General features: G+C 41.5%; 1 protein-coding gene across 1 annotated transcript in view; it reads right to left on the bottom strand.

Moving 5' to 3' along the window:
- The window catches only part of PITPNC1 (phosphatidylinositol transfer protein, cytoplasmic 1), a 66,502-nt gene that overhangs the window by 23,096 nt on the left and 16,172 nt on the right, over positions 1 to 27,234 (bottom strand). The window contains exon 3 of the mRNA XM_019542798.1: positions 9,683 to 9,778. Coding sequence (XP_019398343.1) covers positions 9,683 to 9,778 — 96 coding nt within the window. The remainder of the gene's footprint in view (positions 1 to 9,682; positions 9,779 to 27,234) is intronic.

The raw sequence follows: 27,234 nt of genomic DNA, 5'->3' as shown, positions 1-27,234 counted from the left end.
GCCACCATCTGTCTCACCCTTGTGAAGGGCAGGGATGTTTTATAAAGGCAGAAACTAACTATTATAGGCCCCCATCCTGTAGTTTGCACTGTTATGGTATCTAAGTGCCTGATCCAAAACCCTGGAAGTAACTGGGAATTCTTTTTTTTGTGTTCACTGGCCCTTGGATCAGGCCACAAGTACCAAATATTGTTCCAGGTTCTTAATAAATACTAAATTTTCAAGCAATCAGCTTTGCTGCTGGGACTAGAGTTTGCCTGAGTGACTGGGCTGATACTGCAATCTGCTGGAAGGAGGGTCAGCTCAGATATGGAGTTCATTTTCTAATCATGAATTGCTTCCAATAAACATTAAATGAGGCACATTTCCTAAGGCACTTTTGAAAATGGTACCTAAGTCCTTTGAAAATACTATAAAAATGACCAAATAAAGGAAATATTAGGATAACTATGTTATTTTTTTTTCCACCAGTGGTTCAGGTACTTTTGCCCTAAGTGTTTTCAATAGTTAGCTTACCTTTCTACTTTCCAAAATAAATGCTCATCTCATTTACAGTGTGATAGGGCTTTCATCTACATGCATTTCTCTGGACATTAAAAAGAAGTTCTTTTTCCAAATCTGATTTGAAACCAATCTAAGATCTTGCGTAGAAGGGTAATCATTATGCTTTTGGCTTCATTTTTTTAAATTGTATTCTACTGGAACCCAAGCACACAGACACCAATATTTCTGCTTTGTTAGCACTTGATAAGTGCTATTTTTAAACCACTCTGCAGTTGGCAGTAGAACATACTGCAAACATGGAGCAATTTGTGCTATTCCCTTGCAAAATGACTCTGTTAAACGAGCCTGACTCATAAATTATATCAAATATCAAGAGGAACAGGGAAGAGCACTCTAAACCAAATGAAGAAAAGAGGTACCAGCGAAAGCATAATATCAATAAAGTAAAAACAGTTAATCAAATGGGTAAATATTAATGAATGCTCTAAGCCAGTGGTGCCCAACCTTCTGGCCTGCAGGATAGATAAGTGGAGCAGGGTCTATCTGCAGGCTGGATCCAGCACAGGGTTGATGCATGGGGACAGTCCACAGGCCCAGATCTTACCACAGAGCAACTTGTGTGCACCAAATCTGACTCTCTGTGCCAGCTCAGCCCCATGCGCTGATGTGACCTGATATGCAGGATCATATCATTTGGCCCATGGGCTCTCCATGGGTCTGGAAATTTAATGGCGGAGGGGCAGTGGCAGTGTTAATTGCTGCAGCTTATGCTCCCCTATTGCCAAATTTCTGGATCACTGGGGAGCCTTACAGGCAGGTGACACAGCTCTGCTGACTGCATCTGGCCTCTGCTCTACGCCACTGATTCTGAGGCCAGCGTTAAAGTCAGCCCCCAAGGGAGGCAGGCGATCACTGCTCTCTTCTCTCTGTTCCTGCTCAGAGGCCTCCAAGATGCTTCTTTCCAGGGCATCGATTCTTTGCCTTAAATTCCTACTGTGGAATATTCTACCAACAGATATTTGTGATGAACATTTTTTTTCTTGTAGGCTGAAGTCCAATTTGCTTGCTGTAGCATTTCAGAACTAATCTGTCATGATTTTGTTTTGATCTATGTGACCTGGCATTTCATCACCAGCTGCAATGGGTGGGCTTTGAATACCAGACTGTACAGACACAGCATTCTGCAAGCCTATATTGATGGAAAATGCTACTATTGTGATATTTATATTTCACGCTGTAAGATATTTGGGGGTTTTTTGTTTTGTTTTTTTTCCTGACAGCCAGTTAAATCCTGCTTTACCCCAAGTGGCAGGACAGTTTTGAGGCAGTAGACCAATGCAAATATTTTATTTTTGCAAAATGTGTATTATAAAGAGGTGGCTCTATAGTACTGGGGTGCAGGCTATGAGGAGATCAATATATAAGTGGCCTTATCTGCATGGGGGATATGTATTAGTATAGATATTTGGGTATAACGTAGCTGTTCTGGAATAACACACCTGTATAGAAACTCTGTTTTGGAATAAATGTGATTTTATTCTGGAATAATTAACTCGGCTTTGTGAATAAATGACTAAAGTCATTTTTAGTCTGCAACAGAGCGCCCAAAAGGGAGTTATTTTGGAATAGCTATTGCAGAACAATCCTCCCAGAATAATGATCCTGGTCAAATTCCCTATGATTGATGGGCAGAACAAAAAGAGGGTTAAACATATTAGGCAAAAGGCTGCTAAAATACTCTATTGTAACCCTTGTGCTTCTAGATTTGGGCAACTGCTCAACTCACTGCTCAACTGCTCAACTCACTCATGGAAGTGAGTGCAGGATATAGCACCCAGCACCGAGTACTGCTCCAGCACTGAGTACATGCAACTTTTCTCTCAGAGGCTTAACTCCATTGTATAGAGAGAATTCTGGGTTTTTTCCTCCTGCTATGACATGTTAGAAAGCAGAGATGGTTGGCAATAATAGGAAGGCCCTAAATTCAGATCCAAGAGTCACCATCAGAAGATAGCACAGCTGTGGTGGGCACGGAGGACACTAGAATCTCCTCCACTTGTAAGAGTAGTTCTCTCCTGATAATTTAATGCGCTTTCACTCTGGTAATTGAAGTAGCAGTGTTATTTCAATTGACATCATTCCTATGCCTGAGGTATACAAGGGCGTTGTTATGGTATTTCGAAGGCACCTGGTCAGCAGCAAGCTAGACTCATTACACTGCAGCTGTGTTACCCTGCAACGGAAACAGAAATTGAAGGCGAAAACTATGGCAGCTGCATGAAATCTAACTATTTGGAAATCATTTACAGAGTTTATTCCCTCTCTGGCACCCTTAATTGCTGTGCTGTCATCTGGAAATGAAACCTCATTAGTTTGAAAACTTACATATGATGGCAAAGAATATTTTGTACAGAAGTCCACAGCTCTGGTAAATGTTGTATGTGAATGGTTCACTTGAGAATCCATTCCTGAGCAGTAGCTCAGTTCCCTTCTCATCAATAATTCAGATAAATATTTATAACTCCCTCTCTCTCTCTCTCTCACACACACACACACACGTATGCAATACATAGTGATGCGGTGTGGCATAAAGGTGTTACTGGCATGAGTTCAGGATAGTCACCAATAACGACGTCAAGCATGAACTATGCAGATCATCCCAACCTGATGCCAGTAAAGCCACTCCACATCACCCTGTATTCCATGTAATAAATACAAGTTTGGACAGACAGAAAAGCAAGTACACATGCACATGTATGGAGCTATCACAGCGATAAAAGGCCAGTCACTAAATCTGAAATTGGATCCAAACATTCTCAGATCTGAAACATGCATCCAAAATTTCTTGCTTCAGATTTATGCAACAACCACAATGAAGACATGGCAGCCTTGGTGTCTAGCTCATGCTGAAGTCTGTGCTGCTACTGAGCTTGTCACTTAAGCTGGCTAGTTCAAACTCCATATGCCTACATGTACTGCAGTCACACTTTCACCTGCTGGTCAGATAAAGCCTGATACAAATGTGGTAGATGAAATAAGATGAATCACACTTAACAATTTACTGATCCATGTTTTGGCTTAAGCTTATCTGAAATGTGAGTCTTACCCACTAAAGGAGGTGGCAGCAAAAGATCTGATTATGAGAAATGTACAAAGGTTCATCATTGCAGACTGGAAGAAATCTTGGGACTCTCCCAGGGGCAAGTGAAGATATAGAGCTGCAGTTACCTATATGTGGCCTGAATTTAGATCCCTGTGTCTCATTAAGAGTTATGAATGGAAGACTATTAACCTCCTTTTTTTTTATTCTGGATCAATCGTAGCAGCCATGCTTCCATTTGCAAGAGCTAGTGGGTTTTTTTACATTTAGAATATGCAGAATTGTGAGCATATCCCAGACCTGTGATTGTGCAGGCTCCTATAAGCCTGGGGTGTAGACAGGCTTTTACATGCCTTGGACCTGTGGGATGCTCTGTGGATAAGTGATAAAGGAGGAAGTGGAGCTTGCAGATCCACTGGGTACTGGATATGCTTAATCCACTAATAGTTTAGCCTTATTTATTTAGAAAGTTTGGTTTGCACCTTCCCCAAAGTACCTGGGTACTTTATAGCAGTAAAACCAATCCTCTTCCTTCTAAAGCTCTGGGTCTTCCACTGCACAAAACACTGTGCTTCTACCATAGTCAGTTTTTACCACTGGGAATTTGGTTCTTTGCGTGTGCTGCATGCCACGGTTAGTAACCTTCTTTTGTGGTTCGGTACTGTTTAGTGAGCTAAGTGCTTTTTGCAAACACTGAAGGATAAGACCTTTGCTCTTAAATGGATTAGGATCATTTAGATGGCTCTGGCCAAGAGATCACTCAAGATTATCCTGGCAGACATCCTTTAGGATGTTGCTCACTGAAACAGTAACTGGTTCTTCAGCCTATATGGCATTTGGGTAATTTTTTTTTTAACCTTCAGTTTCTAGATAATATTTGGAAAGCAAAGGGCTGTTAGGTTGACTTGTGCCTTTTCCCTTTAATCTCTGCCCCATTCTTACAGAACACATCCCCTTCCCCATTTTGTGACAGCAGAACTCAAAATGTGTAACTGCAGTCCAGTGGAAGATTATGTAAAGAGATATTTTATGTATTTGTGGCTCTGCTGCTTACACATACACAACTACTACATGACAAGCAGCGAAAGGGAAAACATGGCCTCCTGAATCTGACTGCAAGTATGTTAGAAAAGTGGCAGACGTGCAACGAATCAGCCTCACCCCCTCCCCAAGTGCTGCTCTGATCCCTTGCCCTTGCCCCATCTACTGCTCAGCTGTCTGCTCCTTGCCCGGTGCTTGCTCCCTGCCAGATCTGATGCTCTGAGGTCTCCCTGCCCTAGCTGCCTGTCCCCTTCCCAATGTATTGCCTGCCACACATAGAGGCTGCCCGTGCCACTTGTGGCACCTATGACACAGGTTGGCCACTCCTGCATTAGAACAAAATACCTCTCATAGACTGCGGGGCCCAATAAGGCAGGAAATATCTGTTTTCACAGTTGGCCCCTTATTCCTGATCAGGACTTCTAGGTGTTAGTACAATATTACTATTACTAATGAGAACACTCACCTGTGTGCATAAGGCACACATGACCAGATTTTGTGTTAATATAAGTGAGTAAAATTACACTGAAGTCAGTATGGCTATGTCCATTTATACCAGAATATAATCTGTTCAGTAATTGATGGGTTATTTGATATGCAAACTCAAAGAAAGGTCAGTTGAACTGCAGAAAGGGGCTCTCCATATACAGGTCCTTGAAATATTGATGACATTGCTTCCTTTTCAAGTTGATGGGTCAAAGGAAAGCTGAATGCCTTAAAGCTAAAAAGAAACCATTTGAGTCCCAAATAAAGGTTAATAGCATGAATACTGCCATACTGCAAGCAGTTTAGATGCTGTGTTAAAATATTAAAATATTTTTTTTTCTAATTTGCATCTGAATCATGAACTTTTGTGCATGTTTTTAACACAACAGTAAAGGATATATTTTAATAGGGTCTGGACCTATTTCAGGGCCAAGATGCTGCGTACTGTGACCCTGATCCAGCAAAGTACTTAAGAACTTGCTTAACTTGAAGCATCTGACCAGTTCCACAAAATCAAAAAATTACTCACATGTTTGAAATGAAAAACATGTTAATGGGTTTCTTTTTAAATCAGGGTCAAATACTTATTATGTTGCAGAACTAATCCTTCAGTCTGGAAGACCATATTCTGCTCTCAACATAGATTTGCAGTAAATCCATAGTAATCAATTACATTAGTCTTTACAACAGTGTAATTAAAAGCACCATTTGGGCCACCAGGTTTGAGCCTAATTTCACTTGTATTGTTTTTATACTGATTTAACTTTATTAAGTTTAATGAGGTTATTTCTAGTTCATACCAGCTTATGTGAAGGGATAATCAGACCTGTGCCTGAAAATGTGCAGAACCAGCATAAGTGGAAGGCGAATCAGAGCTGTAGACTGAAACTGTGCAGAAAATCTGTGACCTCTGAAATGTTACTGATCTCTTTTCAGCAGCTCCTGAAATCTGTTAATTGGACTACAAAAATGTTTACAGCCAGAATCTCATGTACACTTAAGCCCCTTTACACTATTATCACTTTTCTGTAAATATTACAGAAATTGTATTCACATCTATGTTATGATCCTTTTACACTGTCAATATAGTGGAAAGAGACATAGTATAAATGAGAATCTCACCCATGTTCTTCATAAGATAATATCGAAACATATCTTGATTATATGAAATCAGATCTTACATGTGTACTGGGAGTTACAAGATAGATTTTTTGAATGTATAGAAGAAAAAACAATATTTACTCTTCTGTTAAACAGGAACAATGGCAAAATTTTAACTCCCAGTATTTTATTATGTCCTGAAGAAACTTTTGTTGGCAATGCATTCATTATGTTCCAGCACTGAAAAAATAACAGATGTTGGATTATTGCTGTTTTATGGTACGTAGAAAAAATCACAGTATGCTTGGAATTAGGTCCACAGAATTGTCCTTGAATTACAACATGGTTTTCAAATTTTTTCTCAGTTAACTTTAGGTTTTCTGTGTCATGAAATAAATCTTTAAAAAATGAAGTTTAATAGTTGGCTAGTAAGGAACCAAAAGGAAAGTGTAAAAGCTATTCGGTAATATCTCTGTTTGCAGTATTGGGTGTGCATATGAAATAAAAAATCTAACTTGATTTCTTTAAAACAGAGCCAAATACTGGCCAGCTTAGCTCCGTGGCTTTCACTGCAGTCCCCCTTCCTAAACGGGACAGCCAGACCATGGAGTAACATTAAGATACTGGTGAGTCAATTCACCAGGTGATATCCTATATGGATGTCAGTACACAACGAACAGGTTTCATAATAATATATACTAAGTTTTCATCCAGTACAAGCAGTTTGTCACTTTTGTATTGTCATTAGTACAACTGTGGTAGGGAGTATAACTAGAACATCCTAGTCTGAAATACAGATTTCCTGTTACATAAATTATTCCACTGCCAATTCTTCAATTGTCCATCCCAAAAATTGTTGCAAAGCCCTGGTATGCTTTGTTAGGCAGCCACTATACTCAATCCAGCTATGAGTATAGTACTGGGTCCAACCTCTCATCCAGCAAATGCAAACTGTATTTCCAAACTGAACTGCAGGCGCAAGTCTGAGTACTTCTCCTTCCAGCTACTTATTCTGAATCAGCAGTTGGCTAAGCCAAATGCTCATGTACGCAGACTTTCAGCTGCAATCAAAAGACTGTACTAACTTTCCAAGCTGTCAATTGCACTCGTTTGAGGAACAGCCTTACGGGGCACAAATCAGCTCATTAAAATATATGGCTGGGATTTTCATAGGAACTTAAGGGATGCAGGTGCTCTACTCCCATTGAAATTTATTCAGCTTTAGGTGCCTAACTCCCTTGGGCTCCTTTGAGAATCTCAGCATACATATTGCATTCAAAATTGCTGTTGAAGAATATTATGCAGGGTCTAAATTCGAGTGCTTTAAAATTAGCTAATGCCAGATTTATGGTTGCTCAGACGAGATGAATTCTGCCCATTTCAGCACTGAATTTATGCTGTGAATGAGGTAAAAGAGTGTGTGATCAGGTAACAAAATCTGTACCATAATGCCTGGAGCCTGAATCAAGGTTACACAGCCACTGTAAATCTGGCATTTCTTAATGTTAACTATGCAACCTAAATAAAGCTGCTCTTTTGTATGTTGGTAGTGTAACGAAGGGTGGGGGGTGACTGGGGCACCAGCCCCGGGTACTGACCCTGGATGGAGGCAAAATAACCAGAACTGGCTGACCTGTTGGATCAGCTACCACCATGGTGGCAGCAGCCCAGGCAGTGGTGTTGCCTTGCCCATGTGGCACCGAGCACAGGACACTCAAGTGTATCATGACACCTCTGGTTTACAGGAGTTTTTTAAAAGGGCAAATGTGAAGCAAAGGATGTGCGCCACAACACCTCCCCCTGAGCTGCAACCAGGAGTCTATCCCTTGGTGAAATCCCATGACTTGCTGGATGCACAGGGTCAGTCTAAATGATCATAATGCCTTCCCCACCCCCCAAACAACTAATATTTATCACTCATTAACAGAGTCTGAATTCTGGTCCTTCTGTGCTACGGCGGAGACCGTTCCTGCATGAGCTGAAGGCTCAGTTAAATTAGCTGCTAGGTTAAGAGGCGCTATCCCAAGGTTGGACCCTTGGGCCTAGGAGTGGTGACAGCGCCAAGCTCAGCTCCTCTTTCTCTTCTCCTTCCTCCCCATTGGGAGTTGAGGGGGTATTTTGTTTTATGTGATGTCACCAGGTAGATTTGGGACAAAAGGCACCTATACATGACAGAGCGCTGCTCTGATGCATGCTAATTAGCATGCATTGGAGCAGACTCAGTTAATCAAGTCTGCTGGAGTGTGCTAATTAGAGCACTCCAGCAGCACCGCATCACATGGATTCAGTGTCCCCGTGTTTCAAAATGGCAGTGGGGACGTTTAACTAGAGCTTATCAAGAAAGCTTTGGTTAAAGCGCCCTGGTCGCAATTTTGAAGTGCGGGACACTGAATATACACAATGCTCTTAGTCTGCTCTAATTAAAACACCTCCCCTCCACTCTGGAGCATGTGTATAGACACCCAAGGTGACTGCAGCTGGGAGAGATTTCTGGGTGGGAAGGGAAGCCCAGTGTGACTCTAGAGAGGTGTGTCCCCTGTTCACACACCTGATCCATGTAGTATCCCTACAAGGGAACGTGACTCACTAGGGTTTTGTGCCGGATCTGAGGTGATGGGATAGGGAGGAACCAGGCCAGCCCTTGCCGCATTTCCCTTAGATCTAAAATTGCTTCAGGAGGGTCAGAAGTTCCCAGTAAAGCACCTGTTGCTGATGCCCAACTTTGGCAGGGGCATAAACCTGCAGTTCAAATGTTCAGATTGGTTATTATATAAGCAGGATACCAAAACTGCAGGAATGCAAGCAAATGAAAGAAAATGGTGATTTTGAACAGTTAAGAGCAGCAAGAGTTGAACAGGACTTGATGGCATTAAATAGAGTCTTTTTCACTCTGAAAGTTACCCTGTTGAGTACCAAAGACCTAGTGCAAACTGGGGGTAGAAAAGCATCTCATTGAAAAGACTGCAAAAAATGTTGATAAAGAAAAATGTCAGGCAACTTAAACACAGAGGCTTTCCCTAATATCATGAACCCTAATGACTGGCACAATTTCATTTGCAGAAATTAAGCTGCTTTTGAGTCCTATCTCTATTAGTAGACATGCTAAGAGGCCTTTATAATGTATGTGAGCAACTTAAGATCTTAAGATATACAAATATTCTGCATATAGAGGCCACATAAGAGAGGGAGAGATACTCCGAAGTGTATCTGTTCCTGGTAAGCTGGCTGCACAGTGATACATATACAGCAATCCCCTGCTCTGGCACTGCTGAGAAAAAAAGAACACTTTTGGAAAGTACAAAATGAAATCTGAGCAATGGTGGGGATTTCCTTGTGCCCTCACTGAAAGTCTGTCACAGGTCTCCAAGAGATGACTATGGCAAATGAGCACATATCGATAGCACCCTTCACATTCCCTCTTTACTCTTTCACACTTGAGTTGTCTCTTACCTCTGACTCTTTATAATAGCGCTCAGGTATTTCATCACAGGCAATATCAATAAAGCAGACTTCTCGCTCGAGGTCTTTAGCTTCCTTGTCAAAAATCTGCAAGAGTTAAAAGACATTTAAAGATTACAACAGAACAGTGTCCCCTTCCGTATTCCAGCTGTCATAATGGGTACAAGCCATTGCTAAGGATTGAGCTAAAGGTCTGTAGCAAAAGTTTGGCCAAGGACACAGACATCCTTTGGCAAATTGCAGCAATAGCTGCTTACAGGGAGTGCACAGCAGCCATTGCTTGGGGACATGTCATTACTCCCATTTCAGTCCAGAAGACCCCGGACTATTACGCTCAGCACCCCTGCTAATGCTTAGTCCGCTCCTCCCCGTCCTCTTGCACAGATTTGTAGGATCAAGCCCCCAGTTAACACCTGGGAAAACAGATATTTGATCCAAATCTTATTTATTTTTTTCTCTATTTTTGGGGGGCCAGTTCTCACAGCTGAGGGAAAAGTCAGCTTTCCAGACTTTGAATTTATTTTGAGCCTTCTACAAAATCGGTTAAAAGAATTATTTTACTTTAGGGAAAATGATGAAATGTGGGTGTGTGAAATTAAGCAGGCGTTCAATTGCTGCTATGCTGAGACTGAGGATTCTGGTTGCATCCTACTGTGCCCTCACGTTTTTAGGCTGTAAAGTCACACAGTAAAGCTCTCCTCTCAATGCATCCGTGGAGGTCCTAATGGGGGGCTACTGTGTGGGCTCCTATTGTCTTAAATCCTCTAGGACCTGGTTTTGAAATCCCAGTTCTGCACCACTGCACTGTGGGGGGCCATATGGAAATACAATTATTTGCCTGTGTGGTTAACCTCTCTGCTTACCTATCTGAGAAATCAACTACATAGGCATCTTTCTGACCTATCTGATATATCTCTTTGTGGCTCTGTGTACACAGAAAGGGAAGCCGAGCTAAGGTTATCTAGAAAATCTGGCCCACAAAATTAAGAGTGGGGTATGCATATTCAAAGATAATAACTAGCCAACAGTGTGCTGCTTCTGTGTCATACAATGCTTCACTGAGAATGTTTCCAGGAAGTATAAGTATCCCTTGCTTTAAAAATGTAATGAATATATAAAAAGGCTAATTTTATTTCATCCTAGAGAAACAGTTAATTTAATACAAGTATACAAAATGCTAGCATTACTCAGTGGCCAGGCTGCTACTTGAATATTTTCTGAAAGAAATTTACCTCTGTAGTACAAGCAGTAAAAAGGGAAAGGGACTGGAAATAGGTGATAATTTAAATAAAAGTACATGTGGGGCAATCTGCTAGTTCTTAAGGGATGCACCTGTAAGGCAAACATAAATACATGAAAGGTTACAGCCCGAATGTTTAAAGTAACTCCTCTCAGTAGCTATGAGAGCTTTATCCTTCAGCTGTAAAATTAAACAGACTTCACTGGGAACACTTGCTGAAATGGGTGTAAAATGCTAAGAAAGTATGTGTTATAGGTATATATATTGAAAAGGTCCAGAGTATGTGTTCAGTTTATCTGAAGTACCTGCAACTTACACTTTATAGATAGTGAATGAAGTGAATGAGACACTTCATGGAGAAAGAGACCATTGTGCATGAGCACAAGTATCAAATTCTGGCTCTTCAATAAAAGAATTTGGGGATTCTCTTAATTTACAAGGTGCTGTTACCCAATCAGCTAAGGCCCTGATTCACCACCTTGCCATAAACACATGAACAGTTTTATACGTGCTTAAGTGTCTTGCTAAATTCCTCCCTAAATTTGTTATCTTGTGAAAGCAGCTTTCCCCACCATTTTAGAAAGGGAAATATTGACATTATTTGAAATGTCAGGTGAAACAATTTAATTCAGAGTATCACAAATCTTCAAATCTTAAGGATGCAGAAGGAAAACATCGCCAAAGGTAAAACAGATACATTCTTTCTATTTTCCAAGCTAAAAGTAGTGCAAACAGTAAACCAAGAACATAACTGATCCCATTTTTTCACAACAGTCTTTTTGATCATTTACATTGCCAAGTATAAAACATGTAAGAAACATTTTTTAAAATATACTTTAAATCTGAAGTTGTCCTTTCAGCTGTGCACCTTGCCTGTTGTGGGCTTGATCTCATGATCTCTCATGGAGCCTATCAAGTACAGGACTTTTGGGAGGGGCGATTTTAAATGTGTGAAAGAGTTCAGGTTGACAGATGCCTTGAGATTATTCAGTTAAATCACTGGCCTTCACTAGTTTCAGCCACGTGAATATTCACATATACATGTAGAAATCTCCAGTTTTCAAAACCAAGAGGGAGAGGAGGTTTTTTTACTCATCCCTGACCTCATAACTCTGAGTCTGCCTCTGGCTAGAACAGATGCCTTCCTTCATGCCCAGTGTTTGCTGCATGATGAGCTCACTCCAGTGACTGGCCCAACTTGTCCGATCATTTGTCCACGCTCCAGTCTGAGACTGTCCTTGCAAGATCTGCAGATGGAGATTTAATCCCCTGACTTCATCAGCAGTGGAAATAAGACATCATTAGAGCACAAGATTGATTTCTTTTTTAGGTCTAATTCTCTTATTGCCTCTTCTAGCCAAATAATCCAGGATACACTTAAAGCCTGCAGGGGGGATGTTTGGATTGCTTTTGCAATCACAAGGAAGAGACTAGAGAAATTAAAAAGTTTTAGAGGAGGAGATTAAGCCCATGAAAAGAAACATAAGGCTCCCAATGTGTGCAGTTATATTTGCAAATGTGCAAAAAACGGAGGGTGAGAACACTCTGTCTCCCTAAAGAATTACAGAATGGCTGGATGTTAAATATTATTCAATTGGAGTAGAACTGGAGAGGCCACTTGGAAGCCAGATAACCAACTGAGATGGAAATATGCAGAATTAAACCACAAGCAAAGGTAACGTTCAGACTGAGGTGCCGTTTGTTGTTTGTGTGACAGTTGTGCTCATTACACAAACATTATGCACTTCCACCTCCAAGAGGAGTGAAAAACAGCTCCAGAAATATTTTCCAGTCAGATTAATCCACCCACAAAACGATTGTACTGTTGAAAGAAGGCTTTAATTGGGCCATTTTTTACAAAAGTAAAGCAGTTTGTTTTGAACAAAGTTTAAATAAAAAAAAAAAACCTGAAGCTCCCCCCAACCCCCCCGGGGAGTTCTGACGCCCCAGCAGAGATCATAAAGGCCGCACCAACAAAACCGATGCCTCCACGCTTCACACATCTTTCCTCCCTTTATTCGATGAAGTGCAACCCCCATGGGCTATAAGAGAAGCAGGTGTCCCAGCATACACTTTGCTCGTGACTTCTCTCCCCCTCTGACCAATGGTACGGCAGGGAGACAGCTTATGGGGATAAGAGAAATCAGTGCTTCCAGCCTTTATCTACAGGCTCAAGGGATTGGAAATGCTTGGGTATGGAACATATCATCCCTGTTCGCTGATTCAAATCTAGGTCATGTCAGCAGCCATCTCACTGTGAACACTTAAGGCAGTGGTTCTCTACCATTTTAGACTCAAGGCAGCCCTCCATAACTTTCCTGTAAGAAATGTATTTCTTACCTCTCTGCACACTGCAGCACCCTTAAAAACATCCCCCTGTAGCCCAGCGTTCGTGGCACTGCAGTTGACAATCATTGCTCTTCACTTCAATACCTGTTTTTTTTTTTAACTGTACCTGTCCTTTCCACGGCACCTGACGAACTGAGCTTGGGCTCATGCAAGGTTATGCCATGTATCTCTGATGTAGTTCGTTTCTAAGGTGCAGATCTACCCTGCTTTCTGCCTGATTTCAGACTATAGCAGGTAGCCAGGCCAGGCCATCCAGCTTGGTTATAAAGCATCTGCACACACAGGCTAGATAGAGGGTTTTGTGTGCCAACAGGAGCCAGATTAGTGACCATGCCTGGATAAGAGCTTGACTTCATTCCTGCCCTAAAAAGCAGCCCTTAGGGATGAATGCAATCAAGTGGCTAGTGAGGAAAATCAAGCTCCATATTTCATAAATATGCAATTTTCTCAAACAGGTTCATTTCCTTGGGACGTTACTTAGTCCTGTCTCTTGCCTGGGTTTGTGTGAAGAAGAAACTCCACATCATATTCACTTCAATGCCTCAGACCTCCACTGTCAGTCATTAATTATGCAAACAAATTAAGAAGTGCAGTATTTCCTGTAACAGGTTCCTTCCAGAAAAGCAGAAAACTCCTTACTCAATTAGATGGCAGATAATTTGGTGGAAAGCCTGGGTGTTTTCCACATGCCGAGTACTAGACCATGGACCTGCCTATGCACACGAGCACCAAAATGACTAGATGAGCACTGAGACCAAACCGAAACCACTGGCGTTTTTGGTAGGGCATCTTTATTTCAGAATAAATGTACCTATTCTGATTTAGTTCAGTGAGAAACAAGAGAGCAGATTCTGCTCCCAATCTAAAGGAGTTTTACCACTAATTGAACTGACAGTGGGATCAGGCTTTAAGTGTGCATTACATGTCACAGCATAACATAAAACCAAAATTAACCACGGCAGCTTGAGAAATGTTTTAATGGAGAGAGTAACTATATATCTCTGTACCCCACTCAGAGTCGACTGACCCAAATCAGAGTCAATGCTCCATTCCAGTTATTAGTCCTCCGTTGATGTAATAAGAACATTATTAGTCCTCCTTTGACCTCCCAGAAGATTTGTCTTGATGCTGCACACACTCTTCGTACGTGCCTGAAAATCTAGAGACAGAATCATCTCATCCTCTGCTTTCCACACTTATTTGCAATGTAGCAATTCTCCCCACCCTGAACTCAGTGCTGAGGTTCAGATGGTACAAAAATCAAGGTTTCTTTCCCCATATCAAAACTATTTTTTTTTCTTGCAGGTACTAACATTCTTTTGTTGTCATGCATCTAATAACATTAAAAGCACCTGATTTAAGCATTTGATTCTATTCTGCAATCATATAATTTCTTTCTCGGTAAAATCTTATTTGGTATCGCAATCAAAATTTGATGGCTTTTCCAAAAATGCAGCACGAGCCTGGAATTGCTGACCCCTCAATGCCAGAAGATAGCGTCTACATGGGATCAAACAGACTGTGCCAGAAGTGGCTCGAGAAAATCCTTTCATGCTTTAGAGCAGGGGTGGCCAGTCTGTGGCATAGGTGCCAGAAGTAGCATGGGCAGCTTTGGTGTGTGGCACGTGGCAGACTAGGGAGGGGACAGACAGCACAGTGGGAGACAGGGCAGGAAATAAAGCAAAGCAGCAATTTGGGCAGGAAGCACAGGAAAAGCAGCAAAAAGCAGACCAGCAGCTGGGCAGGGGAAAGGGGTCGGGCTGGCACTTTGGGAGGTTCAGGGCTAATTTGTGGTATGTCTGACGAAAAAGGTTGCCCTCCATTGCTTCAGACACATGCTTGAATGAAAGGTGTTATAACAGGATGCTGTGCATGTCAGTGACCCCTAGAGAGCTATGGTAGCACAAGTGTTCCCATTCTAAACCTCTGCAGTCATTCATTTGCACAACTATGCCAGGCTCCATCTGTGCCCGAAATGATTTTTTTTTTTAAGTTTAAGCAAAAACAGTTCAACCCTTCTGAACAGAGTGGAAAAAGTGGAAAATAAACATGTTCCCCATTAGAAAAAGATTTCAGAATTAAAAACATATCCTAGCGCCAAGATGCCGGAAGGAAAAAAATAAAAATCTGACCCAGAAGTAACATTCAGTGATGACTGCCTATGAATGTTCTAGTAAGGACTATTTTTTTCATTTGACTTGTTTATGACCCATTGAAAATGACACTCCTTGATTTTGCAACACATTTTATGCAGTGAGTTGTTTTGGGGTTTTTATTTTTTGCTAGGTTTTTAAAGTGTTGTATCTGTGTGCATGGCTAGCTTAGCTGTGTGTAGATTAATTACCTGGACCAGAATGAGGACTAGAGGTTCTGCTGTGTTAGGCATTGTGCCTACAGACATTGTATATGACGAATACAATTAGTCCTACAGGATTTAGTTTGGGTTAAGCTTCAGGGGAAAATATTATATGCTTTATCTTCATAAGCTGTGTTACATGAGAAATAATAGCTAGTCATTGACTGTGGTGGATAAGACAAGCAGAAAAGTTAAAGTTATGTATTATGTTGTCTGGGAGACTCTTAATATAAGTTTTTTTTCCAAAGGAATAATAATGCCATTCAGTGAAATACACTAAATATCAATAAGGCCTGAGGAAATGTCAATGAGGCCTCAGGAAGGGTACTGTGATACCCCAAAGCTTGCCTACATTAATCCCAAGCACCTAGTTGGTTAACATCACCCAGAAGATATTACTCACAAGAATTCTCGCCTAGTTCTCGGACTACCATGGCAACGTCATCACCTCAACACGACGTAAATATCAGCGCCATCCTCCGAAGTTCAGACCATCTCCATGCCCAGAGAATGCAAGCATCATGTCTCTCTCTACAGTTATTCCCAGGCATGTCTGAATTCCCTTACAGCCAATTCCTGGCTCTGATTCCAACCCAACATACAGCAGAACGGGCAGACACCCAAATCACTTAAGAATTGCAGAATATTGCATCTATTGTCTTCTCTTTTAAAAGAATTAAACAAACTGTTACATCCTCCTTCTGCAGCAGTTGGCTTTGCTCTCCAAGTATTGTTTTTAAAATATCCCAAAACAATATGCACTAACCACGGCAAGCTTGTTTCCTCTGGTTGTATGCTTGAACACCCTCAAACACAGCTGACTTCTATGTCTTTCTTTTTAAATTGTTCTACAAAATAATCTCTCCGTTACCTCACGTCACCCCTACGAATTCTACGGACTTACCTGCACTTACTAACATGGATTCCCACCCCAGACCTTGTCCCAGCTGGCAAGTGGATAAAGGCACCGCGCAGCCTGAAGAATTCCTTCATTTCTATTTTTTTCTACTACTCATTTTCAAGGTTTGATAAATCCGTATTTCTTCCTTCCTTATTTTTAGTTCTTGCCTAGCAGAAATCATCATATTCCTGATGGGTGAAATTCATCTGGGCAAAAGGTGGTTCAGGTCTTATTTGGAAGGTTTAAGGTTAGGTATTACCCTCAGTTTTTCCTTTTGGTACATGGTAAGAATACATCAGTTCAGGCCTGTAGAACACAATCAAAGGCCCTGCATATTCTGGGCTATACCTGTGTACCCTAAAACTGGACCAGTTTGTACAGAACGGCCCATAAGCAATCAGGCCAGCTACTCAACAAGCTGGTACAGGTACAGTGCCCAGTCTCTACCTATTTCTCATACTCCCAGATCCCCCACTGGTGAGACTGGTTGAGGACACTGTGGAGCTAGGGTGTTTGTACACAAAACATTTTTTGCCCTTTCTTGCACTGCAATGGCGTGACTGTTTGCACGAGTGGGTTTTCTGAAAGTAATAGAAGTCTTTCTGACGCATTATAGTAAAACTCCTCAGACATCGTTTAGCTTGGCTCGCTGCGACTTAAAGCATCGCATCCATGGATTCATTGTGTGCAAACACACATGCACTTAAAGATGTGAAAGAGCCTCTTTGCTCACCAGATAGCGCTGCAATTTTTTTTGTAGTTTACCCCTTCGAATTGCTTTTCCTTTTGAATTGCTTCTGCTTTTTTTTTTTCTTGTGCCATTTGCTGGCTCTGTGGCAGGACACAGGGTAGGGGGCAGCGCTGGACTGTACCACTCATCTGTGATGCTGGCCAGGGACCAGGCTTAATTTGTTCGAAAACCTAGTGCATACAAATACTGATGCGATGCTTCAAAGCTTAATTTGTTAAAAAAACCTAGTGTGTGGAAACACTGATGCAACGCTCCAAAATAAACAAAATAGTTTAAATTTTATAAATTTATTTAATTTAATGAGGATGAAACCCCATGGTGTGTACAGGCGCCCCTACTTTCTAGTGCTGATACAGTAGATTCCCAGGTTTATTATCAAATAGGCACTTGAAAATCTAACTAGATAGATCAGTGGTTACTAGTGATGGAGCATGGATCTGGAGAATATAGTATACTTATGTATAGATTATATCCAATTCAAGTGAATGACACAAGCATAACTCGGACCTTTGCAACCAATTCATAAAATAAAGACCTCCCAGTGGAGAGGGGCAATCTGTCCTGTGCAGCAGGTCAAATGTTGTAAAGCTACAAAGGGTCACTATTTTGGACAACATTGTTGGCAGCAATGGAATTGTTGGCTTTGGCTTTAGGGCTCAATCTCTTTAACTTTATAAACATCTAAACTCTTTCCTCAGGAGGATATTGCTTCAAAATAGGATCATTCTGAAGCTGTAGATTTGTCAGCCTGTTACAGACAGCTTTGCCATTTAAGCTTTCTTCCGAAGAACCACTTTGAGTTTTTTTAGCTGTAATATTTGGCAGTCTTCCTTCAACACAGTGGGTAGCAATTCCTTAGTAAATGCCAGAATGTAAACCTTTTTTATTTATTCAGATATCCTGGGCATACAGTAATTTTCATGGCTTGAGAGTCATTATCATTTTTTCACTTTATGAAAGGAGAAGCAGGACGACCTTTAATAAATTGGCTGAATGGGTATTTTGTTTGCTGTAGTATCTACAGTATCTTTTGTGAAAACTTTGCTATTTTTTTTTATTTTAACATTATTCAGGCAAAGCCTGCACAAGAAGGAATTGGATAGATTTTCATTGAGCACTTGTTGCTATAGTGTTCTTTGCCTGGGTGCTTACCCATAAGATCACAAAGATCTTTCACACAGGTTTATAAACTGCCAAAGTAATGGCCACTGGCCACCACTGAGCTGGAACTGAATGCATGACTTACATGAGAAAATTCTCTCCTATTGCAAATTTACTCAGCTACTCCCTAATTTACTATTTTGTAACCTTTAATACTGAAGAGAACCTCACTGACTTATCCTGTTTTTTGTTGAGCCCTCCCTATTCTTCCTGCAGCAGCCGTACCCATGGGAGGATGACGTGCTTTCCTTTTTCCAGGCCACCGTGACGGCATACCAAAATGTCTACACAGATTCTTTGTGTGGGAGTCTGATCCTCCTTAGATAGTTGCTATGCAAAGAGAGGTCCCCCTGACCCCAGTGAGAGATCAAACCCATAAAGCATGAAGGCAAAACGAAGCTGTACAGATTTGGAAAATGCCAGCTAAGTAAATGCTTGTTACCATCTGACACCCCGCCACCCCCCCGAGTGCTTGGCCAACATTCGCACGTGAATCCTCCATGTAGCTGAGCATGTTAGTGTGCATATGTATTCACGGCACCTTTACAGCTAAAAACAGTCAAACAAAACCTTCTATGAGAAGGAGAAACAGCAAAAGCTAACATGATGCCACAACAATGACAAAAGCCTTCTGTATCAGCTACGTAGGGCCTTGCAGCCTGGAAAGTAAAACTCCCATTAAAATCTGATGGGGTTGCAAAAAGCAAAACTTACTTTGTAAATTAATCCATAGAGTACAGAAGAAGTTAGGTATTAATTATCAATAGATACTCTTTGCTCATGAGGCTTTGAATATAATGACTCAGTATGTGGAACCATCTTCTGTCCAATAAACCAAATAAAGGTGTGATAAATACTTGATCACCTGACTCTCAAAATGATGCAGGATGAAAATGTTACTTATGACCTACTCCAAATCTATCCTAAAAAATTATTGAGTACTCACTGCATTTCTTTCCCCTTCCAAATATGCATGTTCTCACCAAACTCCGGGGAAACCAGGCATTTTATTGCAATACCTGTGGAAGACACTTTGTGGAAAAACACTGCTCCTAGAACATGGCCTGGTTTGTCCTTTCCCCCATGTGTGGCTCCAGCTTAGCACAGAGGTGTATGGTAGTTTTGCTCATGAGTATCTACCAGCAAATAAAAAAAGGCTTAGAGGTTGTGATGAAAACATTGTCTCTAAAGGACAGAGTTGTGTCAGAGTTGCACTGCTCCTTCCAAATCCAATAAATCAAAGACTTCTATGTTTATCAACAGAAGTGGGAAATCTTGCATCACTTGGTAACAAATTTGGCTGGAAGTGACTAGACAGCCGCACAATGGCAAGTGCATTGCTTTATCATAGGCTTCAAGAGACTTGATGATGAGTGTTGGCTGTGGATATTACAGGCCCTGTAGAACTGTTCGCTCACATTTTAACATTTTTTCAGTTTTGTTGCAGCTCTATCATTGGTAATTCAGCCAAGAACCACATCAAATCCAAAGTTATGCCAAAAAATATGAAAATGAAGTCTAACCTCTTTCTTTATCTTGCTTGTACAAAGAACTAGTAGCTCAAAAATCTCTCCTGCTGATTTTTTTCCCCCTAATCAGCATTACACGTGAAAACTGCCAGAGTGCCAGCACTGGAAGCTAGACCCAATCCATAACGTGAGTCTAGAGCAAAGCCAGGGGCAATGCAAGCCTTCCAGTGTGATTTGGTCCTGCTCCGTTAGGCAGTGAATATCAAAGACAGGCAGTGAATTCCCAACTGCTGAAAGATGCTGTCTTTATGGAGCATATGAACCTTCCATATGAACCTTCTATCTCTGTAACCCTGCCAGTGTTATTCATACTCAACAGGGCAAGATGCAGGTTTCCTTTGGTGTATCCTGCCATTATAGCAGCAAACAGAAAATATTCATACCAGATTGTATCGACAGTCCAAGCAAACCTATTTCTCTCTACAGGCCACTACATTTCTGTTTCTTTTGAGTCCCATTAGGTGACCAAATATTTGGCTTCTTTTTCTTTTATGTTTAAGTCCACCATTCTACATTTGCCCAATAAAAAACATCATTTGAAAGCAGTATTTCAGTTGCTTTCCTGTGAATTTGCTTTCAGTTGCTTTCCTCTGCTATTTGCTGGTCAGCACCTCTAGATACTGCTTATTTCCATTAAAACCTAGGGATACAAGCACATTACAATCTGAAAGTGTGACACTGGCATGCATAGACATGAGTTGGTTTTAATTTAAACAGCTCAGGAAATAATTATAGTGAAGAAGCAACAGTAGGGGCTTCTGTACGGGCCATACAAGACCAGCGGAGATCCTAGGTACATGCTCATGTTGTAAGCACTTGCTGGGCATGTCTACACAAGACGTTTACTGCGGAGTAGATTAATTAGCCCCACAGTAAATGTGTTGCATCTACACATGCGGCCCTTTACACCACAAGAAACTAATTTGTTGTGAAGTGGTTTGCTTTTTTTTTACTCTGCAGCACTGCACATGCAGAAGCTGACGCAACTGGCTTGGGCACAAGGATGCTTCAGTGCAGGGGCTGCTTGCCGGCTAGCCTCACACTGGAGCACCCTTGTGCCCCAGGCAGCCTCTCTGCAGCACACTGAGTTGGGTCTGCAGCAGCCCTGGGTTGGCAGGCTGACTCCCTGGACTCCCTGCCAGCTGGGACTGCTCTGGTCCAGCTCAATGTGCCGCAGTCCTGAGTGCAAGTGTACATATAACGCTTGGGAGCAATAAACTCTGTTGCAAGAAGGGAGACAGGGCAGAGAATTTTTTTAAAAACTCTCTGAAACCGAACTCAGATTATGGACATTTTTGGGACTTGGAGGAATACACTAGTTTACATATAGCTAGCAGCATAACTTTGCAGTAAGGGTGGGAAAAGCAAGCATTTAATTTTTTCAGCTTGAAAAAAAGGAAATCTGGCACAGAGCCTACTCTTTAACTTGTGATTCTAATTTCCTTGAATTGGCGTGAGGCCCGAACTATTGGCTAATCTCCAAGTCGATATCACACCATCCAGTAGCAGGTTGTGTCAGCATCTCTGTTACAAACCACCGTTTTCTCAGGTTGGTAATTTGGCCTTAAAAATATCACTGGATCAAAGCAAGGTCTATGGAGTTTCAAGTCAAGTGATTTTTTTTTTTCCCCCTTTAAAGTCATCAGAGGATCTGTGAAGTTGCTTGAGTGGGAATTTTTCCAGAGTAAGTACTGCAGGATTTGGCTCACTTCATTTGAACCTGTTTCTCTCTTGGACCTTGCTAAACCCTTGCTCTCCCAGAATAACCATCCATGTGGACGTTCTGTTTGCTAGTCACCAACGGCCATACTAGGGGCGTCTCCACTGAAGACAATGGAATTGCATCTGTTCGTGTCAGCAGCAAGTTTGGCTCGCTGTATGTTAATGAGCCTCATTATCTGCATGTGTGAAACTCCACTGTGTATTTGTAACCTTCCCCTCCCCTTTTATCCTTATGTCCTGTGCTTGCTACTGTTTCATCTCATTTCAAGTCTACTTGTTCAGATTTGTTGCATTGTCTAGTGCCTGGAGACAGAAGGAAGTTTACATGCTGTATTCCTAAGTGTATTACACTCTGGCAATAGTATTTATTAGCAATTAGCTTTGGAAAGCTACTGTCACATCTGCAGGCACCAGTTACTGGGCTTGCTGCTCTTTGTTGAAGTTTTAGAAGTCACAGGCACAATGCTTTTATCTCCCAACCGCCTTCTCATGCCAAGGGCTCGCTTTCATTTCCTCTGAAGTAAGTGTGTATGGCTGGCACCCACTCAGCAAGGACTGGGCCCTGACTTTCAACATCACCTCCCTCTTGCTCGTCTGTATTTTTCCAAAAATCCATTAGGTGGGGCACTCTTCACATAATCAAGAGTTTTTATTGCAAATTACAGAGGTGACAAACAAACAGTACACCGATACTATCAGAACAGGCGCAGCTGACGCTGTCCCCGAAAAGAGCCTCGTCTTTGACACAGGCATACCGTGAATGCTACTTTCTAAGTGATGCTCTAGTCTATGGAATTTGCCCGTTGCTATTTTATAAATTTTCAAGAAAGCTAAATGAGAGTGGAACTGAACTGCCTCTGATTGCAGTCATGGTATTTCCTGGAACAAATCCCCGAAAGAGCAGACGTTCACAGTAGCCAGAATTGCAATACTTTCAGGATTTAATAGTCTCATAGCACTGCCGGGTCCCAGAAGATTCTTTTAAGAAAAACAGCAACCAGAAAACTCAAAATAAAAGAAAAACCAAAACCAGCTGTTTTTTGTTGCCCAATAATGCCTACAACTTTATTTTACTCCAGCTCCATGTTTTTCTGAGTGTAGCACCTGACACTTCAGAAGCACACATTCAAGATGACAGTGTGGGCTGCAATACCGGACGTCCAGGCAGTTTCTGGGACTGCAGAACCAGAACTCTTAAGCAAAAGGATTTTTTAACCTGAAATGATGGCACTTTAATTTACCAAGGCAACACATTGAATTACATCTCCTACCAGCTAGCTATTTTTAGCATGTTCTATTACTTCGTTAAATGCTATTGATGCTATTCATCTGAATCAAGGTTATGCACACAAGACAATCACCTCTGTGTTTACATCTGACAAATGGTCAGTTCTGAAACTAATTTTTAAGATCTTTTCCAGCTGCATACCAAGAAGCACATTTGAGGTATAGTCCTCTCATGATCCACAGAGACTTATACTTGCAGCCCTTACTGCACCAGCCTGAGAATCATGCACATCGAACCGAGCCAGCAGAAAATGCAGCATGCTCTGCTCAGCAACATTGCTGTATCTCTAAATCTTTGCTACGTCCATGTACAGTGCTTAAAAGGATGTTTGCAGCCTTGCTAATAAACACCTAGATACCAAAACAAAACAGCCCACGATAATGCCTACCTAGTTATATTATTCCTCGTATTAAAATCTTTCATTGTATTCTCTAACATAACACACCTGCTGCTGTCTTTTTATGACAGTTTTTATACTGCAAGTAACAAAGTGTTGGAACAGATTTATATACAGCATTTTTACTGTGCCTGTGGTTCAATTCTTTTTAAGTGTGGTACTTTCTGCTCCCGACTACTGCCATCAGGTTGTAAAATTCACTGCCCAGGTGTCGGGAGAAATGTATTCTAGATAATGACAAGACCTTCCAACACAACAAGCATTCTGCAACTGATACAAAGAAGCCCAAGAAAAGTACAATTTCTCTCTGTGAGGGAATCATTTATTTGAATAGCATCTGCCTATGCTCTACAACAAGCATAGCTTGCCCTAGAGTAACCTTCGCCTAAGCCAGCAACCATGGAGTGCACGAATACAGAAGGCAGCTCCTTCCTGGCCACACATGACAAACTTGGTTTCTTCTTTCCATATGGTTATTACCCGTTAATGCTGATATATATCGAGACTGCTTAATATCAGCTTTGAACCTACCTACAAAGGGACTCGCTTACATGCTCTCTGACACAGCTTTGGTGGGTAACAAACATATGGGTAGGAAAAAAGATGAAACCCATAAACTGGAAAAAACAGATGCGCTGTGATACGTGTGTTGTATATGTGTGTGTACATCTGAGTAGCTGCTTTCAATGTAAAGCGTGGCAATTCTAGCACTGTCTTGGACAGCTCTATGCAGTTTAATGCATAAGCGCTTCAGGGATCTTACATATGCAAGTATGTTGAGAGAGGCATCTGATTTTCATTCTTTGGACCACCGATTTCCCATAATTTGACTTACATTACAGAGAGAACCTAGTAATTCTAGATACTAACTTCCTAGGTAGATGCAGGTATTTACAGATCTCTCACTGAGAATCTGCTTTAAAAAGTGGTGCATCTCGTTGCTAGAAACATGTGCTATTCCACACCAAGTTTTATTTTGCTTATCCGCCCTCTTTGGATAACTTTGTATGAAGAAATGAATAATACAATGGCTTCTAATAAATGGATGACAGTTAGTAGAGGTGTCTGAATGGTTTAAGTATCCCTCAAAGAGCTTTGATGCCAGTCTTGAAGAGAAAAAGTAAAAGATTTTGTACACAACTGACATACTGTTGGAAACAGGCCCATTTTAAAATAAAGAAGTAGCTGGAGGTAGCTTTCCCTTGGGTTTTTACATTGCATTCAAATGAGGGATGTGTGGAACTGAACATACTTTGCATTCAATTCGCCTGAAAGTTTTTGCTATTTCAGTCTGGCTGTTGTGCGCCACGTCTCAGTGGTGCTTTACAAGAGGTCACTTGGAAAAGCCAAAATTCTTTGACTCCGTTTTAATGGTCCCTGGTAAATATTTTGCCCAAATGGGGCTGGTTTTCCTGCTCCATGAAGAAATGTGAAAAGATTCCTCAGCTCCAGAGTAGTTTTGCCTGTGTATTTTTATGTATGTATGTATTGATTTTTGCAGGTATCCTGTTTACCTTGGGTCGGACTCAAGAAACCTCCTATGAATTTATATCTCACTTGGATGAGGCACCAGTGGTGACAGCCCCGCTCCATTCAGGCATCCCCAGAATAGAAGTTTCAGCACAGACAAGTATAAAGGCTGCTTTGGAAGGAGAGATGTAACTTATGAAAGCTGCACCTTGTGCCTGAAGAGCAGCATGGCCCTGCCAATAGCTTTCACGCTTGCCCTTTTGTTCCCTCTGGGGCTGCTGTTCCTCCTGCTGGCGTGCAATGGGACAAGCGCTCCGCACTGGGGGAGAACCTGAGGCTGAATGAGTGGCTGGATTCGTGCACTTCCAAGCACAAACCTCCTTTCTAGTCACCCAAATTTGTGATATTTAAAAATTAATCAAACCCCACCAAACCGAGCTTCCAGCTGCCCTGTGGCGCTGCAATCTCATCCCCTGGCGACTGCTGTGTCAGTCAGACCTCCTTCTTAGAGCTTTTCCCGGCAGAAATACATGTAACCCTGTATAAACATGGGCCAAACCCCTCTTCCCAGTTGGCCCGGTGAATTTAAAATCCAGATGGGCCATGAACATTTTGGCTGAGCACATTCTGAAACCCTGGAAGTTGAAAAATGAAATTATGTTCGGTTCCTAAGTAGTATGAAAAGGTAATGATGGCTCTTGTTCCCCTGTGCCTGTGGCTAGCCTAGCTACATAACTCTTGATGTAAAATTAAGTACAGATTTGGAGTAATTTTTCACCATTGTGTCATTTGTCTGAGCTCATCAGCATGACTACAGCTTCTGTACATATGTTTGCATTTTTCAACCCTTCCAGTCACTTGAAATTGTTTTGCATTTACGAAAAAACATTCAAGGATACTAACCTGTAGTTTACAAAAACTCAGTGAGTCGTGCTAAAGCTATTAGACAATTACATGAAAAGAAAACTGCTCACTCAGAAAATAAGGTGCATGTGTGAGGGGGCAGAAATATGTAAGCTATTTTTGTGGAATTACACTCTGAAGGCCCAATTGTGCCTACGGCCTGGCTGGTGATTTATGTGCTCTCTGACACGTAGCCCTGAGACTGCTTTTGGAGGTTTTGCAAATTAGTCGAGGAGGGAAGGAAAGTGAGTGAGAGAGGGGGAGAGGAAGTATTTTGTGATGGAGCAGATGGCTGGGGGGATGTGTGGACCTCTGCAGGATATGAACTTTTGGGGGGTTATAGAAGAGACGTAATTTCTCCACTCCTAGAGACAGCACACCTATAGACAGCGCTATTAATCAGCACAACAAGATTCTTTATAAAGATGTATATGGAATCCAAATATTACATATTATAGAGCTGAGAAGAGATGGGAAGTTGGCAGAGCAGGGAACAAGCCATCTGTCCTTTTGAACATAAGAACAAGAAAAGCCACTGGTTGAAACAGCATGAAATGAATAAGTATAGGACCATGAAGAAGGAGGCTTCTAGTGATATGCAATAAGGAATCAGAGTACATGAGCATGACGAAAAAGATAAGAAGTTGGAAGGGAAAAAAAAAGAATGATGAAGACCTTACTACAGGGCTACTAGATGCCAAATGATTTACAGGTCCCAACACAGGGGAAAGACCCCATCATAAACACATGTGGAAGTATAACAGCCAGTTTACTGCTTGGACACAGGAAAGATGCGAGTGGATCACCGCATTCAAAATGGATATTTGAACAGCATCACACATTTGTGATTAACAGCATTCTACTAAAGATTAATTATAATTACAAAATGTATACCCTTCATCAGATGCAAACCTGTATAGGTGTCAGAAATACAGTTCCTGGCTTCTCAGACGTCAAGCTGCATCCAGGTTGGACTTTTAACCCAGCGGTACGCGTAGCAGTGAAGTATCACCGCCTGCCGCACAGACCACTGGGGCACTTGTCCACGTGACGCCTCTCGTTTCCACGTTACATTTTTCCTGTGTCCACATGACAAAAATCACTTATAAGCTAGTTAAATCGCGGCTGTGTATCTACGTTATCAGCTGATTTTAGCATTTTAGATTTTTTTCATGGTACTTTAAACCACCACCTGCTTGTTTTAGTTTTAGTTTTAGCTTCAGGTCTATGAATTGAGAGCAGCAAATGCCCTTGCTCTCTTCATGACATGCAACATGTGGTGGAGGATACGGGGGGTTTTTTCAAAAGCCAACAGGATTAGCCTTTTTTGTGCCCTGCATTTGATCAATAAAATGTAAAATAAATTTTAATTCGGGGCATTTTGTTTTGTCTTGCGGTTAGCTCCGCAGTCAATGGCTGCTTCAGTGAGCAGACCCTTTCCAACCCAAAGTTTCTTTTGAGGCGAGCAAGTGGCTG

This window comes from Crocodylus porosus, unplaced genomic scaffold (genome assembly GCF_001723895.1).
Source record: "Crocodylus porosus isolate Cpor-Errol unplaced genomic scaffold, CroPor_comp1, whole genome shotgun sequence".
Lineage (NCBI taxonomy): Eukaryota > Metazoa > Chordata > Crocodylia > Crocodylidae > Crocodylus > Crocodylus porosus.
Note: the sequence above shows the minus strand (reverse complement) of the source record. Positions and strands in the feature narration are given on the sequence as shown.